We start from the raw sequence: 22,211 nt of genomic DNA on the forward strand, positions 1-22,211 counted from the left end.
AGGCCGCATTGACAGTTTTGTATGAAAAGCTGCAAAAAGGTTCGATGTAAAAAGGTACCCCATTTACATGCCATTTATCAAAGACATCATATTAGTGCTAAATAAATAAAAAATCTCATTTATCTGGTCATCATAATCAATCAATACATAAGGCTCTCATCTTTAAATCTTCCTAACGACCACATTTGATGACTGAAGCGGTGCTGGCCGCGCGATTCGTTGGCAAAGAGATTCGGTAAATAGATATTATTTTGGAATCACCTCTGGGTGAAACTCTCCTCTTCAGCCAGCTTATTTATTTGTAGCAGGTTTGTATCGCAAACTTAATGTCGCGTTTAGATATTACGTGCTAATTGGAATACGATTTTCGTTACTGCTCTAGAGAGAAATAGTAAAATTTCTCTACTTTTACCTGGGCATTAGATAAACAGGTGGTTTTGTTGAAGGTCTGGCCATAGTAAACTGATATCCAAACTCATGTACTAGTTGACGAGTTCTTTTCAGATTATATTTATCGTTTCTCCTTAGTAGAGATAAAAAATAGATACTGAACGGTACATGTATCATCGCATAGTCTCTCAAAGAATATTACCACAAAAGGTACAAAATGATAAAGAGAAAGAGTGAGGATGAAGATATTGGATAAACCTTTATCCATGCACCAAACCATTTCCATTGACTGTAAAGTACCTATTTATATTCTGGTTAGGCGGCAGAAGCGAGACTTGAACACTATCGGCCCAATGTGAATCAGCCACAACTTTATCTCCAGAGGCAACCAAACAGCTTTCCTTATAACTGTTACAATGTCGATTCAATACTTTTTTTTAAGGCAGTCTTATTGGATGTAGTATATTCTTTACGATACCTAAAAATGATAACAGTAAGAAAATCGACTGTTCTACACCAATTAAGCTACAGCTCACATCTACTATTGTATTTCTTTCTATAGAAAAAGTTCTATGTAAACAATTTTGAAATAGAACTAATAATACAAAAAGTCTTTATTAAATTATTTTTCTACATTCAAACAATATATTCGTTGTTTAAAATAATTTTCATGACCTTCGGTCATAGCCCGTCAGAGGAGAATCTTGTTAATAATTAAAACATTTAGATATCTATCATTAAAAAAACAAGAAATCGTTTAAAAAAAATACTATATTAGTTGCTAACGAATATAGAACGTAGTAAATTCTAATAACATTTCAAACTAATTTGAACCGGAAAGTGTAGGCAGATCTGCAGTAATTTGTTAAAACCCGATTTATTTTCGTTTATAAATGCCAATCTAATGTCTCCAGGTGTTCATTGCTAAGAAAACATTTTCTTATCTCAGTGCCGGACCAACTGCAAAGAAGTGAACTAAAATTTCTATCTCCTTGCTACCACACAAATCACTTGTAATATCGTATTGAAAATGTTTATATTTCAAATAAGGCAAATCTCCTCTAAACTTAGTAAATGGTATTGTATCTGCTTAATAATTATTTTTTAAAAAAATTAAACTAATTCCATATACAGAGGGAACGAATGAAAATTCAAAAATCTTATTGGCATACTGCTCCTTAAAAACATTCATTGACCATGTGTTTTCTAATCTACTGCAACATATATCCTAATTACCAGTAGATTAATCAGTTTGGAAAAGAGATTTCGACTTCACTTATGTTGCCATCTTGCACTAAACTCGCTGACTTTACACTCCACGTTCTATGATGGATAAAATCAACAATATTATCCAGCACTTAAACCACAATTTCAAAATCCCGCAGTGTCTCCACCATTAGCGAAGTTCATCAGACTCGTGTGTTTCCTGAATCTTCAGTGCCCAGTCAGCAGTTCCACTAAGACTATAAGAGCCACTCGGGACTTGGCTGAGCAAACTCTGGCCTAGGAACGCTAATGTGCGCCCACCAGTTTACAAATTCACTACGCATTTCAAGGACTAAGAAACAAGGATTTCAAAATGGATTTTTTTCATCACACAGCAGTAAAAGTTTATAAGAGGATTGTTAGCACGTTCTGGGCCAGTAGATCCGCCTATTCATTGCCCACATTTCCAGCATGTCCCGGCAATCAGGGTAAGAAGAGCTAATCAGAACTACCAACCCTGGTTAGCGACTCAATGCAGTAATCCACTCCGACTAGAATTGCCTACGCCACATGGCTTTGATTGCCCTTTAGTCCAGAATAGTTAGCTATTCCTCCTTTAACTACGCTCTATTATTCTAACTCACAAATGTTTAATCCATATTTCACATCAATTTACAATTACTCTATATTATCTTAGTTTATCTCGGTCATTAAATACCATAGAATATAGTTTTGTGCCGGCAGTTGGACAATTAACTCCGAACTGTAAAAAAAGACGATTACTTCCAAGTTTCCTTTTGGTATATCTCAATTCTACCACCGCGTATCATCTCAATCTACCATACTAAGATTTATTGAAGTTTAATTTGTATGCTAATTCCTAAGCCAGGGATACAAAGAACTGAAGTCATTTTGAGATATCATTATTTCAGTAATAGTGATAGTAAACATAATCTCACTGATGTTGAAGTGCAATGTGTCTATAAAACTGCTTTTCAGACAAACCTTTGTATTCTTGGCGCAGTGACAATAACACTATACTTAAAAATAGATATGTTGGATTAGATTTTTTAACATTATTGTTACGATACAGTTCTTTTATTAATTTCCACCTGTTTAAAGATAATGTATTATTGCTTCCTTTTGACAGTCTTAAGGGAAAGGAGTTTTTTTTTTTTTTTTTTTTTTTTTTAACCCGGTATTATAGGTTTCGAGGTCTGAATGAGAAAAAAGATTAAAATATATGCCAATATGATTCAAGACGCGTGTCTGTTCACTGCCACCTTACTTAATAAATTTGTAAATTATTATTTTGCTTTTCTTCTTTTAAATAAGAACCCTGAAATGAAAAGAATAGATGAACTAATTTTTAAAATGTAGTTTAAATTTTTTGATATAATGAATTTAAAATTATACATATCAGAACTCTGCCTGTTTTGTTTGCAATGTGGAATGGTTTTACCTGTCCTTAAACCGGGACATATGTTAATGCGTATGGAAATTACATTTAAATGCGCTTTTACAGACTTTTTTTTTGTATTTATCACTACATGGTTTGTTTGTATTTTTTTTTTTTGTTATTGTTATCATAAGCCATAGAAATAAATCAAATTTGGCAGGTTAATATTCAAAAATAGTAAAAATTAAATTTGTGTAAACATATTTTAGTGAAGTAAACAGGTCTGTGTTACTGGTATGGGACAAAGATGTTGCTTGACTATGAGAGAACAGAAATTAAAACTTATTAGGAAATGATAGAAAATCACTTTCGTTCATTTAAAACTAGATCATATAAACTCCACTTCTAACACGGAAAATGAATTTACTGCCTCCATTAACTGCTCATTCACAGCAGCTGGATTCGAACCCGGGAATCCGTATGTTCGCTGTCTAAAAGCTAATCCCTTATTTTAGGTAGAACTAGTATTACTTTTATTATTCGTCTAGGAAGTTTGACTATTACCTAGTTATCCTAGGCACCTGTGTGTCTATGTAGTTATCCCAACAAAATATACAGCCACGTAAGAGAGTTTAGGACAAAAACTATGTCCTTTACATTAAGCACAGCTGGAAGAACACATTGAAGAGTAACCTTTAAAGGAACAATAAGGTTATGCTCTTCCCCGATAACTTGTTCCTACTTTACTAAGCTGAACCTGAAACATGTCCTATTGGACCCAAAAAAACATCCGAAATTGGTGCTTCCTCCTCTATTTCACAATCTTTACAAAAAGAGTTTTTTATTCCAAATTATGTGAGTAGCGGTGTCCATCCGAGAGGAGTAAAAGGGATAACACAGAGAACAAAGAAAACTTGTCCGATTGCGGCAGATCAGCACTGCTGCCAACCCTCTAAGGCTGGAAACATAGTGGAGCGGCGAGCAAAGCGGCGATGATAGCGAAGAGCAAAGCGGCAAAAATAAAAACTAGAAATAGAGTTGCTCTATCTTCGCTTTGCTCGCCACTATGCGCGGTCTCATAAGTTTACTTGTGTTTGATTTCGCCGATTCGCTCTTCGCTATCATCGCCGCTCCACTATGTTTCCAGCCTAAGTCTGTACGTGAGATGTAAGATGGCCACAGACATTTCAAACATAATTCGAGACTAATTAAGAGCTGACTCGTGTAATTTTGCAATCCTTTCCACCTCATATTTCCAGAAGCATCTGGAATTGAAATAATCCAATTCCTAGACCAAAAGGACATTCTTGGTGGAAGACAATTGGTCCAGCTTCCTCGAACATTCGTGAACAGGTTGAGTGCATACATCGTAGCCGCACTATCTGAGCAAATATGAATTACATAGAGCAATACCTTTAATTAATTTTTCGAAAGAGTTCATCTGTTATTGGAAAAAAAAAGAAATCTACTTTGGCGTCAAAGATCAGAAAACGGCTTCAAATAAAAAAAAAAGCAGTATTCGCAAAACTATTTATTTTTTTAGTTAGCATAATTTGAAGAGTCGCCATCAAACTCCTAAAAAGTTGATGCGAAAATCTTCGGACTATCACCATTTCTGCCAGCAGCTTTTTTCAGTGCACATCCTATCTTCGTACAGGGTTCTCTTGTTACCGTCAACACTCTCCATTACTAGTCAGTGAGTTGCTGGATTCGAAGACGGGAAATCCGGGTAGAATCTAGTACGGTTAACTGGTATTATTAACTTAGCTCAAAATAATCTGACGAATGCTGCACGAAAATTATAGCTTTCAGAATTAACTTTTTTGAAATAATAGAACTTTTTCAGAGTCACGAGACTTTTATACTTCATATGAGAGCTCAATTTGAGAAATAATGTGCTAAAAACGAACTCAGACTACGTTAATACAGCTCACAATAGTTAATACAGTTTCTCTGCCTCATATAATTACGTATCTGACAGTGAGTCGCCGTCACTGACAGTAACCATTCATGGACAAGCGTGACGCCCGGATGCTAGTATCTCACTATTTAGATACCATAGAACAGAGTTCGCCATGATTTTTAAATAAGTAAATCATCTACAGTTTATATCCGTCTAGATCAGGGATGAGCAACACGTGGCCCGGCCAAGCATTTCTAAAATTGAATTTATTTTATCGACTTTCCCCCATCAATATATTGTTATAAAATTAATTATAATAAAATGGTAGTACATACTAAACCGAAATATTTTTTTATGGCGAGTTACTTGTCGACGACGTTTTTAAACATGCAATACGAACACGCCGCGTCTGCGCGATTTTTTTGTGACGAGATACACACTTGTCGGTGACTTGTTCAAACATGCAATACGGACGCTTCGTAAATTATTAGTAAGAGTTAATCTATGTGCGGCCCGCAAAAAAAAATTTAAATTTAAATTGGCCCATTGATTAAAAAGGTTGCTCACCCCTGGTCTAGATCATCATCTGGTACGAAAAAATCACAAGATTTTCTGTTACTACATTTCTTGTAGTTGTAACAGGCAGATTGTCTTCGAATTGTTCGCAAACTAGGAGTTTTAGAAATTTTTATTTTTCAAATAAATTCAACTATTCAAACTTAGAACTGACTTTAAGAATCATCCCCCTCGTAAAGGTTTTATAAAATTTATAGCGACCTGCACTTGTCCAATGAGCATGAAAAGTAACAAAAAAATAAAGTAATAATAACAAAATGAGACGGACATATAAGTTGAAATCTTCACACTTGATTAATCTACCTCTGAGTATGGATGCGATCCCTAACCGGTTGGGGATATTAAAGAACATGCGTGATACGACTCATAAAATCGGCGATAAAAAAGAGAAATTTGGTTTAGTTTGCAGAAAATTCTATAAGAATAAATTTAATCAAGATATCAATTCAAATACCGCCAGTTTCTATCTGAGTTATTCTGGCCCACGCACACAGGCTAATCTCCTTTTCGAAAGTGTCTCAAAATGGATATTTCTGTTTAAAAGTTAATATCGATGATTTGCGAAGTCCGTATTGCCCTCTTAATAGAAGTTTCAATGTAAGATTATGCAATAATCTGCTAAAAATAGCAGAGAATTGAAATTGATGATATTAAAGCAAATAATATATATATGACAAATTACTAGCATCGATACTTTATGTCGGCATATACTATCAAACGTGTTAACACTATCTAGTGTTAACATGGAAAGCGCGCTGGCTTCAACTATATGTTAGGGGACAAGTAATTAGTTGGAAACTGCAAACATTAAGGGAGTGATACCAAATGCATGTAAAAGCAAGCACTACATAATGCACCAGCTCGGAGTGTATGCAATGTTCGTCAAGCAATTTATAACAAAGCAATGGTAGCAGATGGTAACTCACGGAGTAATGTTGCATTGTAACCATTCTTGACACTGGCTCTCATTTCCTGTTTTACGTACAATTCTGTTAAAATAGTTTTCCATTGGAATTGTTTTAAAACGTCCTCTTTATTACAACTAAAATTAGTAAAATATGTTCAACTTTCAATTTTCGTGTGTTACTGCTTTTAACTGTACTGCTTTAAGGCACCCAACTTGTCTCTTTTAAACTGCAAGATGGTAGAAAATGGTGAATAGCAATCTCTTTTAATTTTTCTCACTATACTACTAAGAGGAAGTAATGCAATCGGGCTTTCACGGGAAATTGCTCAGTACCTTTAGTACAAAAGTAGTTTTATGAAAATGTTCTTGCGCCTATAAGAATAAAATAACTCAAAAACGATTGATCGTAGGCTTGGATTCTGCCAAACAAAACAACAGCAACTTGAATAACAAAATTTCTCAACCGCAAGTGCCTCTATTCGTTAATTTTTTATTGAGATTCTCTCGGAAACTGCTTTTCAAAAACTTAAATATGTTTGCTGCATTTCTATTTCTCCCTTGGAAGTTCTAATTAAGGGCACTTCAGGAAATGTAAATGTGGATAACCTTCCCTCTGAATGGGATAGCCTTCCTTCCCTCTGAATGGGATGGGCTCCCCACTAGAATGTTGTTGCAGCGTAATCACTATCACTTAGACACTGTTAAAGAAGTTAATTGTATTAATTGCTAAAAGTGCGGGTTAGTTCCGTTCGGTTAATATTGGTATTCGTCGAAAGTATATCTGCGAAGTTCCAACAGCTAGCAGACAAATGCTCTATCACAGCAAGCTGAACTTTAAACATTTATAAATATAAAAATTCATAAAAAATGAAAGTTAAAAAAAAACATTGAAATTTTTTATGGTAGGCTCTAAAAGAGCAGAATAGTTTAACAAAAATAACCTGGCTGGTAATTTGAAGAAAAAACTAATTTACGCTTCACTTGAATAAAAATTTATAGCCACAGATTCCTTATGATTGTAAAATATTTATAACAAAAAATGTGATTAAACAAAAAAACAAAAAAAAAATCATTTACGCACGGTTTGTGATCATCAATAACATTCTAGATCCACTTATTCACAAAAGAGTAAACCTAGACTGTTGAAAAGAAATATTCTTAGCACAGAATAAATGAAAAGCTTTACCAGCTACATTTCTGAATTCTGTGGTAATAATCGCATCTTCTGCTTCAATGGTTTCTTGTAACCTACGGCTCAGCCACATTTTGTTACCGTACAAATTATTTAAAAGGTGAATATTTCATATTTTGCTTCTAATTTAATAAAAGATTAAATATGGTTTTAATGAAAAATATTTTTAGTAAGCTTATTTGAGGGTATAGAATTTTAAAAGTGTTGACAGCAAATCTTAAATGACCAAAATTCATCTGAGATTATTGGCGCCCTGAGCTTCTTTCAATGCACTGCCGGTTTCCGTATCCGGAGTACCCTGTTCTCCTGTTCTCTCATTACAGACAACACTGTCCTAAAGCGGTGAGCTGTAAGAAGAAGTAAATTTAAGAGCCAGCTGCTGGATTCGAACCCGTGATCTCAACGATGAAATCAAAAATTCGCTCACCATTCAGCTAATTCCTTCCCTAATAACACTGTAATCAATTTTATATGAGAAAATTGTTGAGACTGCTTCTTATCAGATTATTGCCAATTTCAATGATAATTTTTCATTTTTTTTTTTTTTGCTACGATTGCCAAATGTTTATTTATGCTTCGTGTTCTCTTCATCTGGCAACTTCTAAACTTGTATGATCCTTACTCTCATTATTTTAAGGGTAAATCTATTAGCCTTTCGAGAACAACCCTTAGATACATTATACAAATAAACTTGGCAGTTCTTAGATCAAAAAACAAAAGTATTTTTTGGGGGGAAATCTTAAAAGAGTGGAAAAACCACCCTATATAATAAATGTTACCTACTTCCGCTTGAAAGATTTCTTTTAATCTCGGAAATCTTACCATACACACTGACCTTCACATCCCTTTTGTCACTGATCTAATAAAGTCTCGCTACCGCAACTTTCACAGCCTCCTAGTTCTCCATCCTAATCCTCTTGTACAACAACTCTCCTCTCCTCACCTTCCGGACAATCCTCGTTTGAAGCGGAAGTGACCTAGGGACCTACTGTTATGAGTGCATTCCCCTGAGAAAGAGTTTCACCAATGGGTGATTGCTCTTACATGACATTCAAGAGAACTTAACCAGTTTCATCAAATTTACTTGATGCAACATTTGTTGCGGTTGTAAATATACCTACTAATACAGAGAGAGAGAGAGAGAAAAAAATCCCGGAATTTAATAAATCCATTTAATCCACTTAGAAATAAAAATAGATCCGTATATTCTATTGAGATTCCACTCTAGAAGGAAACCTAACCCCCCACCTCTCGGCCAAAAGAATCCTTAATCTCATTTTCCTGGAGAAATGCTCCAAATCTCCAGGCCTTACTGTGGAAATCGCCTCCTGACTCGGCTTTATTTTCCATTAAAACAGCTTTTGTTATTCTCTTTTCACCCATTCTAATAAAATTAACCTTCACAAACAATTTGAGCTTCTTCGAGGATTGGTTCGCATAAACATTGATCACTAAGTCTTTTTTAATGTCTAATTTCTAAATTTATCTTCTTTGCGATTTCTGTTAGTTGTCAATTTCAATTTAGCAACTCAGACAGTTGTTCTCCTTTAGGAAAAAGACCCTGCGTACCATATATCTTATCATTATTATTTTTTTAACGTAAGTTAAAGAAAAGTTTGTTTTAATACAAAAATGTTTTATTTTTTAAATATAATTCACCAAAACTTTGTCCAAAGTTTTGCCGAAAGATCGATGTCTGTGATACGTTAACCTGCGCAAAATACCATTACAGCTCTCACCTATTCATTTGATCACAAACTTTTCAAATATCCGGCACAAATCCGGGCCTTCTCATTGCAAGAACCATAACTTTTCACTTTGCTAAGTACTGACTCCGTTTTAAGGTCCTTTTTTGCAAACTAAGAATTGATCAACTGATGAATACCTTTACTCCTTTCTTGGATTATATTCTTCACCTGCTGACAAAGTTTCCAAAATATTTCTGTACTAACTTTGCCTTCATCCAATCCCTCGCCATTTAGTTTTTAACCGCAAAGTTCTGAGCAAACTCTCTCAGTCATTTACAAATTTCACCTTATTTTTGTGGAAGTTGTGCTTATAAATCTTTTTTTATGCCTCTTGCTTTAAAAAAACAAAAATGACAAATTTGTAAAACTAAATTACCATCCATGATAAATCAAATAATTTATGAACATTCAATGATTCTGAATTAATGAAAAGAGAAAAGAAGGATTATGGAGGGAGATAAAGAAAGAGTAAATAACAACAAAATGTAATAACTGGTTACATAAGCAAAAAAATTATTATTAACTGCTCATCAAAACAATGAATTTTACGTAACAGTGACTAGCAGTGCTGAGATAATGCGCACAACCATTCAATGCCACACACACGAATCTCTCTCATCTACATGTTCATATATTTTGTTCAGTGGGCAGAAGCATAGACTGGCAAATCTGCAGTATTTACATCAACTGAGTTGTGAACAAATTAACAAAAATCTCATACTAAATTTTGTTAAATATTTTACAGAAATCAGAGCAAAATAATTTATAACAGCGCTTATGTAGGTAACTTCTCCATTCCTTTGCTTCTATTGTTCAGTGTTATCTTAGTTACTCATAGCACCAATGCGCAGATAAAGAAACAATTAAAAAACAAGCAGTCGCTTTAAACTTTCAGTGTAACCATCCCTAAGCCCTAACGCTTGATAGACCGGGGACTCATGGTTGTTCTAGACCAAGAAGCGTTTACCTAGGCAGAGAGCAACTTGCATAGTACTAATTAGGGAGATGATAGCGACTAGGGATTCTCTTCCACTAAATCCTTATTAGGAAAATCTCTTAAATTAGATTTTCTCACAAATACTTTTATAATACGCTGACTGACAATTATAAAATAATTTTTGTATTTAATCATGTTAAATGAAATTTTAATTAAAAATTATTTTTGATAGAAGTGTATAGCTAAAGTTCAGCGAATACTCCTTTGGCTAAATCCTAAATTTACACCTCTTACTTAACCACACTATTTGATTTTGGTCATTTTCGTTACATGGAACATCTATAAGGGAGGAAATATGCATGCAAAGAGAGAGAAATGAAGCTTGAAATGGCGATTAGAGTAATTTGAACATATTAATGGTAAATTTCTCTCATCTTCTACCAAACAGAAATAAGAGAATTTGTGATACTAAGCTGTTCTTTTCAAATGTTCTCCCCTTAGAGGAGAGTGTTGCAACTCGAATCACAAAGGTGACAATTTCATCATGATCCACAGAAAATCAACCTTATTGTGGAAATTATTTCGACAAATCAAAATCTACCAAATAACTACTTAGAACATTTGCTGCTACAGTCTCTCATATCGAAATATGAAAAGTAATTAAACAAAATTTTATGTGATTCTCACTGTAATATAAACTATAACTTGGCATTTAGAGAAGAAAAGACTGAAACGGAATAATCTGTATTTCCTTTAAAAAATGTTAGAAGTAAAATTTAATTACAATGACTATATAAAATTTCAATTCATTTTTAAAAAAATTACACTTTAGTACCACTGTCATACTTCCTACCCTGATGGAACCCAATGTTAGGTGAACATCCTCTACAAGTGTGACACAGGGTATGAATAGTATGGCATCGTATAGAAATTCCTTTGAATAGATCCTATTAGTTACCTACATCAAACACCTCTACAAGCGGCTCTTTGTGTGAATGAAGGTTGACTGGCTGTTATAGCCTCAAGGGTTATCACAGGGACAGCAATCATTTAAATTAGAGTTTCCATAAATTTGAGCCACAATAATAGCTAAACTTCCCTAATTTATTAAGTTTAACCAACAGGTACAAAGTCACTTCCGTTAAAACTAATCTCAGCACTAAAAATAGTATTTATACTTTCACAATTTAGAAAAATCGTTCATGAAAACTCGAAAAATGAACAAACAATAATATCCGATGTTCAGTTCCACCAAAAGCTGAGTGATTAGCGACTATAACGAAATATTAGATTTTGCCTCATTTGATTTTCAGTCGTTTTGTTCACACCACTCTATCAAGACATAGTGTAATTTGGTGTTCAAATCGAAAATCTATCTAATCGCAGTAAAAAATAAACTTTTTAATATTAAAGTGAACACAGCAAAGTGAAGAACTATGATCAGAAACTCATTTGGAGAAGAAAGAATAAGATTTTCATTCAAAATTTTGTTTTATTGAAAATTAAAATTTGGTGAAATTTAATAATTTCTGAAATTTTATTTAGGGGAATTTCTTTTAGATATTAAAATTAGCTTTGAATGGAAGCTTTGAAACATCTTCGTTTTATGTATGAGTAACTTTGAATTACTGTAAAGTGGAGTCTGCTACAAGGCCCGCTTTAAAAAAATGCATTATTTTGCTTGCAAGTGTTGGGAGGCAGCGCTAAAATGTAATAGCGTCGATGTTATAAAACTAGCACCAACCAGTTAACTGTGGCTCTGAGCGACAGATCGAACCACAGTCTAACCGCCATCTACAATTTTCTTTGAGCTTTAATAATAAATTATCTGTTTCAAGTTTAATCTTCAATAATTTTTAATTTTTCTTAGTTTTTATCTTAGCAAGTGCAGAAAGTTTAGCTAAAGAATTTCCATGGTAATACGCGTTTTGAGGTCCTTGGTACAGATGGGTTTCAAAGCCATCACGTCATGATGGATTAAAAATAGAGAGAAAAAGATACATTTTTGATGGTTTTTATTACTAAGTTTTGGTCAAAATCGGCCAACTTAGGATTGTGAGTACACTGACGATTTCGCTGAAAAATCGGTCATGCTAAAGTAGAGGAAGGGCCGTTGAATTTGAAATATCTCTCTTCACTTTAGTTGAATTTGTAATCCTATACTTCGAACTTAGTGTCTTAAAAGTCAAAAAGTACTTTTTACAACATTTTTGCACTTAACAGGGAACTTAGACGCAAAGGGTCTGAATTTAATTTCAGTCAAGCTGCCTTTAGAGCTTTAAAGTTCCTACAGTTCACTGCTTGGGCTGTGTACCAACTGGGTTCCGGAGATCATGACCACAGACGGTGCTAATAAAGATTCTTACTGATATCAATATATAAAGGATCAATATATTCGTAATGTACAACCGAAATTTCTGTTGTTCACATTAAGAATAACGAACTTCGTAGAAGTTGGAGCAAAGGAAAAAGGAACCTAAATGAACGATACTCACCTCCTTCAAGAATAGGTTGTTCGCTAAAAAGACAATAGTGATTGGTCTAATCGCACTAAAAATACGATCACCAGTTCTGCTCGAATCTCAAAAAAAATCATGGCAACTTAGAGTCTAAAAAATCATCAACTATTCGGGATGAGAATAATCGTGGACAAGCCCCAAAACTCACAATCCAATAGACTCAAAACAAGGTAATATAAGACTACAATACTCACTGAAAGTAAGGAAATCTTCATGTGGTAGGCCTAAGATTAACACGTTTTTTATTTAATTAAAGAGTCGGTTATGAAATGAAACGCTGTGGCTTTTGTGAATTGTTTGCCAGTAAAATAAAATTGAATAGAAATTACTGTAGTAGAATTGTGGTATCAAGCATTTGAAAGGCAAAAAACAATTTTTAAATTTTATGATATTGAATTCAATAATAATAAAATGTGAGAACATCAGATGAAAAATCTGGTGAGATCGTTCATACGACTAATTTCTATTGAGAGAATTTCTTTAGGCGTTTTGTTTCTTTACATATTGTGAGGCGATTCCTTGATCGAAGGATAGAAAGGACCAAAAGTGGTTAATTAGTAGCCCAGCAGCAGGTGCATACTCACAAAAATCTGGTGAAACATTTGGTACCGATATAACGCCTCAAACACTCGCAACTGGTGTTTAAGTTGACGGCAGTTTTTTGAAGTCCCTGTACCATTACCTTCCTCATTAGAAAAGCCAATTCGATTACACTTCTTTCCACATTAAGTTGGCAATTTTGCTCGCTCAGTTATCACATTTAAATTTGTTACTAGATTAAGTTCACAATATTTCATTTAAGTGCCAAATTATTCCTTTTGGAAAGATTTGTTGTTCTATTTTAAACAAAACAGGAATAGTTTATATCTAGCGCCACAGGGCCTATTTATTGTCCAATTGGAGTACTTGGTAGTTTTCGAAAGAGCCTGGAAATTGATTCGGGAGTAGGATAGTCCTATTACCGAGCATAGTGGCGTATTATCAACCCCCATTAAAATGTCCTACAATGTAATAGTGTAGGAGATAATGGAAGCTAAACTTTAAAACACAATCTAAAATCTCAATATCTCGCTCAACATTTATTAGATTATCATGAAATCTTAAACACTAATAGACTATATCAGCCCTTATATACGAATAGAATATAAACTCCAACGTTGTATTAGTTTAGGAGGTAATTGCTGCTAAACGTTTCGTAGTTCAAAACAGATCCCAAATTTAGCTCTCAATAACCTGAGATACATGAACTAAATGAGAAATAAAATAACAATTGTGGACTTGACTGGTCCTCTGAAGTTGCTGAACAATGCAACTACGAGATATCGGATTATTTCTTCGTAACCTGGTTGCTCATGCATTGTTTAAGGTATTTCTTAGGCAAAGGAGGCGAAGGCACTTCTGTCACTCACCATTTTACTACTAGACTTGTTTTTTTATAGCCGCGTGTGTGTAAGAATATTCTACCATTTTGCGGTTCCAGCAAAAGTATTTATTTGAAATATTGGATTTAACGTATTGCTTCTTGGATTTTGTGGTGTACGTTTGTATGTTCATTAATATAGTTTTATTAAAAATTATGAAAAATGGCGGGTAAGAAAACACTGAAGCACAATCTGTACACAGCGGTGATTTATAGCGGGACGGTTTGTGTGCAGTGACATCTACGTTGATTAAAGGAAACAGAGCACGACACGCAGAAATGGTGGTGCCATCTGTTGAATGGGAAGTGGAGATATGATGGGAACAGTTGATGTTTAGCGCGGTAGCCGGCGCTGTGCGCGCCCAATCAATACTGGAATGGAGCGGGATAGAGCGTGATCCAGAGGAGAGTAGCGCGGCAGGAGGGCTGGAGGCGGTCCTCACGGGTGAGCTGGGGGCGGTGGAAGAGCTGTGGTACACTGGCCTGCTGCTGCAAATAGCCAAACCTCACTGTACCATAACACTGCTCCTTTTTTAACTCAAATTCATTTAAATAGTTTATTTTATATTTATTTTTTTATTCGGTGTAGTAGTTACTCAGTGGGAACAGATTAGTTTCACTTTAGCCTCGATTTTTCGTTTTTCTTCTTTTTTTTTTTTGTTCTTGTAACGTTGCGGCTCTTTAAAGAGGATCGGAAACCCCAAGAGCTGGCGTCAGCTGGAAACGGCTGGAGAAGAGGCGAGGATGGTGGAGGCCGGGGGATTGCTGGTGGCCGGTGGCGCGGTGTGATCGTGGCGCAGGAGGATATCCTGGGGCTGGAGCTGGATGGGCCAGGAGTGGTGTGTCAGGAAGAACGGCCAGAATAGGCAACAACAGAGGAGACGTCGCGGCAAAGGGGGCAGCCAGCAGCCGGCGGGCCTCATTCCGCCTAGGTGAGCCCCCACACAACAAACAACAATATCCCAGTGTGTCCGTAGAGTGAGTCCTCAGCATGCATACACTCACCTATCTTTCTCTAATCTTATCTTATCAGTTATCATTATTTAAATATTAGTGCATATAGTGGTGTAACCCAATCCCTCGTTCTAAAATATATGGCGTTCTTTTTTTGAAACACAGCGAGTTCTGAAACTAGCCACTCCTCAATTGTAACGTAGCCAGTATAAAACAAATCTGATAACACCAACAAAGTTCCTTATCCAAGATGAACTGCCCAATGCAGAGTGATCGGTAGCTGTACACTCTTTAATCAAAATCTTAAATAATTATCTCCTCCTTCACCTTGAACAGTCTTTAAACAACCAAATTGTCTGAAATTGCTTGAATTTAATGCAGTTAATTGTCATTAATAATTGTTGCCAAAACTAAACTTTCAAATTCTCCAGTGTTATAATATCAGAACAGTAATTTATCATTCCATAATAATAATATTTATTGAAAAATAATTGAAATTTTAAACTAACACGTTCTTAAAACTAAAAACAACTTAAATTTTCTGTTTAAAAATAGGAAGGTTATTAATTTATATCAGAGGTTATATTGATCTAAAGTGTCAGGTTATGGCCAACGTCCGCTTCTGACACGTTAACCAACCTCTCCAACCACAACCAATCTAGGAAATTTAATTGGTTGTTTTCCTCATCTTCTTCGTCTTCTTCTACACTTTTCATTATTCATTTTTCTTAATTGATTATTATCAAATGGAAAAAAGAAGATTAAAATAATTCAAAAATTAATTAAAAATATAATTCAGTAATGAAAAAGGCGCTAACGATCCTGGCAGTTGATGCGCCCCAAAAGAAATCTGATTTTTAAAAAATACTACTTATTAAATGAAATTTTTAAGTCATCAGTTTATTTGAGCATTTTGTAATTGTAAATATTTACTCTTTTTTATTAAAATATTAAACTTATACATGCTTCATTAAGGTAAAAGTCCCTAATGAGGTTTGGACCATTGATAAGTAATCTTAGAGCTCTTTTTAACTCTGTCCATACTTTCTTTCAGAATGTAGGAAATGCGACCCTGATCTTAAACTCTCATTCTTTTTGACTTAATTATATTAAGAATAAAAACCATATACGAATAATTATTTCTAATTTGGCTCGTCTAAAAATAGTTTGTAAATTAACATACATAACTTCAGTTAAAAAAAGACTAACAATGTGGAAGGTCAACAAGTCGCACATATCGATTTAGATTGGTGATGCAGGTTGAAAATCACGCTTATTTAGACTTCTAACTTATTAATGGGCGATAGGTATACTTTATATTCAGAAATTACAAAGCATAGTGCGAGTTTTTGTTTTCAACTTTAACACCGCCTCAAGCTTAGTTTTCATTTTCTTTTAAACTTTAAATATACGTTTCAGGTCCGTCAAAATTCGGCGGAAAATAAAGGATTTATTTTTTTTCACCATTTCATTACGATTGCTACCCACCCGTACGTAATAACTTTTTGAAAAAAGCGTAACTTTTCAACTCATTTTTATCATTAAATAACTTATGATGTTTTTTAAATCGAGAGAAAGTTCATTATTGTATTTTACAATTATTGGTTTATTATAACAAAATAAATTACATAAAAAAAATACAGATGTTCATATCGTTCGTTCTTGAAGTTAGTTTTAATATGAAGCAAAATGTTCGCGTGAATGAAAAAACTTTTATGGGGCCGGGTTTTGAGATACTGCTCCACGGAATTTTGACTTACACATTTGAAAATTACGTGAACACCATTTTATCTTGAGAACGCAGAGAAAAAACGTAAAAAGTAAATAACTTCACAGTTATCAAATAGCTGCAGAAATTTGGTCGAAATTGGTGCGATGGTGCAGGAATCTATCGCTAACAATACAAACAAACCTTCTCCTGAGTTTTTTTTATCAACAAAAAATATTACACATTAAGTTAAAGTTATATTTCTCTCAACCGAGACATATTTCAGCTCCTCTGATTTCTATAAAAGTGCACATTAAAATACAGCCTACGTAAACATGATATTTCAAAAAGTGGAAAATATCAGGAAGTTCCTCCAAACATTTTGACTCTCTTGATGATCCAGAGGGCTCCTCTGGGAGCTTAGCGTCACAACCGTGAGCACACCATTGAATTAAATTCGCAGTTTTGTGTGATTTTCTCGGAAATGATTGCAGTGATTAAGTTTCTTTAACCCTGTTGTAGTAATTGTGCACGAGTGTGCATTGCCAGAAACATTTACCAAATAAAATTAATCTTGGGAAACGTTTTGAAAAGGTTTTTCCGCTCCGTTTAGCGTGCAACGGTGTGCGAGCCAAACCAACTTTAAGCAATAAAAAATGTTTTGGTAAAATTTGGAAACTGAAAACTCGAGCAAGAAAATAAGTCTGGTGATTTCCACGCAATATTCATAAAATAATCATATTTACGTTCTCTTAAATATGTATAAATTTATAGGAGATGAGAATGTCTTGCAAGAACCTCATTTCCAAAGTTAAACTTCACTCTAAAGTCCCCAAAATTCCTAAAATATATTATGCACATAAAAAATAAGAAAAGTTCTATTAAAATATTAGTTTTGCGTTTAAGGCGTTATTATTGAACTTAAAGAAAAGCAGTGCAGAGTTTCTCCTCAAAAATTCTTCCTTCTGCCCCAGAAAACCTCAAGCCTACGCTCTTAATTTGATTCCAAACCGGTTGATTGATTTTCATTTTTCAAATTGAAGTAGTTAATCTTCAATGTTTTAAATTTTACTTTACTATTTGGACTAGAAATATTAAATTGTTCTGAAGAGGCTCTTTAGAAGTATAATTTTGGGATTTTTCCTGAACTTTAGAAAAACCTAGTCTGGAAAAATGATTCCAGAAAGTAAAGGAGAAATAATATTCGTTGTTTCCTTAAACAAATTTTTTTTGAGAAACAAAAGAAAATTTAAAATTTGCTTGGCGGATCTATTACCCTAACTTCTTATTTGAAATGGCAACTAATTCGAATCTTAATTCCAAGTTTGAGATTCCTGCAAATTTGTCTACATTAAAAATAGAAAACTGGCGCTTTAAACATTTTTCTCGTGTACAAAATACCTTGAAGATTTCCAGTAAATTAAAATCACTAACATTTGATATCCAATTCAATACTTGCTTTTAAACCGGTAAACGAAAGGAAAAATGAACGATGTGTCTAGAGAATGGTCTTATATGAATTAAAATCTTCGGATTCTGAAGTCACATGACAAAATCCGTCAGAGAAGAAGCGTACAGTTGCATTAAACGCCAAAGTTCCAGAAGTTTCCAAGGAAGATGCGTCTATTCTCTTCGAGAAAGCAGTTACCTAATATTCTAATTATTTTATCACTAATTTCCTTTTTTATTAAGTTCGCAACTAATCCTTCAGTTTTATTTTTTGACTTTATTATTAGGTAGTTAGGGGCAAAGTCCGTTCGAGTATCGGAAGGTTGTCTATTTTTCTTAATATGTATTATTTATTTTCAGCGATCTCGGAATATTGCTAGATATTGGCTGTTTTATTTATATGTAATTGACTTACCGAACAAAGAAATTTTCATTCTGTACCTTTGTGTTCAACTTTACAATTTACTTAAATCGTTTAGCAACGTATCAGTTCTCACCGTGATGTTACGCACCACAATTTTCACTATGTTTCTCCTCCATGTTTCTCTGAGGAATGAAATTGTAACCATTTCAACACTGTCTAATTGAAAATATGTCCAACCACTACGCACATCCAGTTCTCGATGTCCTCTAGACGAACTTGTAAGTCAGATATTCATAACTTGTTTTATTTTACACGTGCCCTTAGGGTTAGGCCATTTTTGTTAGCCGCCACACTAAGGTGAAATTCGTGACATAATTACTATAATAGATTTTTAACTTCCAAATCTCTGTCAACTCCCAGTACATGACTATAATCACCTTCTGAATCTTCTACATTTACAAAGCATGGTCTTAAGTCCATACTAGCCGAATCTAATTATTCCTTTATTTATATAGTACGGATGTATTTACACCTGAACTATGCTGACATTCTGTTTATTTTCTGACATACTTTTTTCGTTGGTTTATTCTACGCGATCAGTGATTTCTGTTAGTTTTTGAATGTAGTAACTTGCTTTGCTCCAACTAAATTGTCACTACTAGTGTAAAGTTCTTCAGAGTACTTTAAATTTTTGAAATTTATATTGAACCATCTCGATCAGGAGACACATGTCCTTTGCTCTTCGGAGACATGCTTGTTTCTGTGAGAATTAGAAATTAGTCTTTAATGCTATCAGGCTGTTACAGTTAATGCTGACTTGAGAGAAATGACATTGAATGTTTACTCACGATGGCTTGCTTCTTTTAAAGCCAACCAAAAATTAGTAAGTTACCAATAATTAGGAAATAAAAAGAAGTTAACAAAGACTAAAAAGGTTATCTTAGTCGCCGAAAAAGGAACACATTGTCTGGATCACGCTCTAGAAGTTCTACCATTTCTTGTGCTAACTCACTAAATACTGCCCTTTTTTTAATCTCTCAAAACCCTGAAAACAACTTCAGTTTACGTAAGAATCGTAAGTTAACTTTTGAAAATAAAAATACATTTTAGGAATTTTAACAAAAAGAATGCCTAGAATATTTGTTTAATAAAATTAAATTAATAGCAGTAGATCATTTCTTTATTAATTGCTGAAATCTTTATAAAGGGGCTCTAGTTACAACTTCTTAAAGAGCTAACACTTAGTAAGGCGTATGCAAGCCGCTAGCCACTTCAAGAACCACTTGTGTTCTAGAAGTGAATTAATGTGTCGACACGTTGGGCGCACGGAGAACTGCTCTGCAAGCGCCAACTTACACTTTGTTAGAGTGACTCTCTCAGTGACTCTAACTAATGCTTACCAGTTACTTTAATTATCCAAAGCCTCTAAGAAGTCCCTGTTGCTACTTTGTTTTTAGTTATACTTTATTTTGCAAAATGTTTCCTTAACGGGAGAAACGCATTAAGTGGTTTTAGCCGATCTTTAATTTAATAGCGATTTATAAATAAAACGTATACGTTAACTTTTCTTCCGTTCTGTGTGAAATTTCTGAGTGAGCCAATAGTCTCTCTTAATGGCCGATGGCTCTCCCAAATAAATGTCAAAATTTATTTAGGTCTATTGGTACTATGCAGTGCAGTTTAGGGTTGTCTTTGCCAGTGGCCCTTACTACACCGAATGACATGTTTAACGAGAGGGTGTGGATTAGATTAGAACATGGTCCTATTTCCCCCAAAAAAACTTGCTGTGACGACCTCAGGTTGATCTAATTGGGAAAACCTCTTCTTTTACAGCATCCAGAATTTTAGTTTTTTCGCTTTTCTTTGAGTTATTTGTTTTCCTATTTAGGGAAACGTTTTTTTTTCTAGTGTTGCCCGAATGTTCGCGTACATTTGTATTCATAAATTATTACGCATTGTGAAAGAGGTATAAGTAAAAATACATTCCAGTCTAAACCATATATTTACGAAATAGCCTTTCGTATCTACTTCTTTGGTACTAGAGCGGGATACGAAGAGCTCCTCATCGAGCAAAACTTAGGTAGCATCCTAGACAAGAAATATTACTGAGACTTGCTTCCATTTCGTGATATTCCCACATTCACAGAAATAAGGAGCGAAATTTCTATAAGAACTAAGTAGATTCTTACCGCCAGGTTTAGTTGATAAGTATCATTACTTATTTAAATTCATATAAATAATAAATTTAAAGGTGTTTATTATAATTTAAATAGTGCAATTGTATTGTTGAATTCTATTGGAATATTGGGTTGTATTGAAGTGTTGCATACATTTGCTCATTAGTATGTTATATTAATTATCAAGGTATGGAATCTTTTGGGGACAGAATCGAAGTTGTATGGCATGTTTAGCGTGTATGAATGGCTGGCAGTAAGTTGTATGTGTGCGGGTAACGTGAGGAGGGTGAGAGAGTGATGACGTCATTGCTGTGATGTGATAGGAGGGTAGGTTGCGCGGCGCATGTCCCGTAGAGAGGTGCCCAGTTGTGCGAGCAAACGGCCAGGGTGTGGAGCCACAGCTGCGCCGCCAGAGCACTCTAAAAGCCAGGCTTGGCGAAAGCTCCAGCCTGCTTAGTTGTGTTGAAGACAGAGTGAGACGGTGCGCTGAAGTTGCTAAGGGGCATGGCGCCCCCCTGGGGCTACCCTATTATATTAGTCCACCAGTAGACAACAGCCACGCTACGGCCGTTTTATTTTAAACAACCCATTTCTACTACCATCTATACATTAACCGCTCTTTCACAAACACATCGTCATGGTAACCGATCTAGAGCAACGGTTTGGTACATGTATACAGCTTTATAGTTGAATGTGTCTTAAACTTGGCTTGATAGTCTATATTTGTATAAGATTGTATGTGATAGAGCACTTAGTTACGATATTGCAGAACGTGTTTGATTTTGCTTCTTTCTAAAAAAAACAATCTGTAGACTTACAGCCTCTTTGCTGCCTTACTTCAAATAGTTGCTAGAATGTTAGTATAAGTAGCTGTACGATTACTTATCATTTTTGCGCATATTTCTTGCTCTAACTTTATTTTAAATTCAGCTTCTGCTAAAATGCATTCGTTCAATGAGACCAGAGACTATTACAATCACACAGTATCGTCAATTTTTCTTATTTTCTTCACACCTTGTTAGTATTGTTGAGGGTCAAAATTTCGAATCTGAGAATGCGCTGGAATTCTTTTTCTAGCACGAAAAAAAAAAATATATATTCAGCTTAAGATCTTGCCTAGAATATCCGAAAAAACAAAATTTTATAGAAATCTGTAAATTTAAGTGCTATTTTTTTTAAATTAGTGTTGCTTCAGTTACTAAAGTAATGCCAAAAATCCTTTGATTCTTCGGGAAGGTTATGAGATCCTTCAGAGTTAAGAAACTTTCCTTATTCCCCAAAAAATAAATCTTTGAGTATTAGTGATTGCAACTTGTTCTTGTACTATACTGGCAGCATATACGAGTATTTAGGGGCTATCAC

General features: G+C 34.5%; 1 protein-coding gene across 14 annotated transcripts in view; it reads left to right on the plus strand.

The window, feature by feature from the left end:
* The window catches only part of dnc (phosphodiesterase dunce), a 423,485-nt gene that overhangs the window by 335,893 nt on the left and 65,381 nt on the right, over positions 1–22,211 (plus strand). Inside the window, exon 1 of one of the 14 annotated variants that reach the window (XM_074117431.1) lies at positions 14,663–15,129. The exons of 12 other annotated variants lie outside the window; for them this stretch is intronic. In XM_074117431.1, the coding sequence (XP_073973532.1) occupies positions 15,023–15,129 (107 nt within the window). In that variant the 5' untranslated portion in view covers positions 14,663–15,022. Of the gene's footprint in view, positions 1–14,662; positions 15,130–21,335; positions 21,490–22,211 lie in introns of those variants that run through there. One more of the 14 variants, XM_074117429.1, reaches the window with a different exon arrangement.

This window comes from Rhodnius prolixus, unplaced genomic scaffold, assembly GCF_049639745.1.
Source record: "Rhodnius prolixus isolate KJV_2025 unplaced genomic scaffold, Rpr scaffold_2, whole genome shotgun sequence".
Taxonomy (NCBI): Eukaryota; Metazoa; Arthropoda; class Insecta; order Hemiptera; family Reduviidae; genus Rhodnius; species Rhodnius prolixus.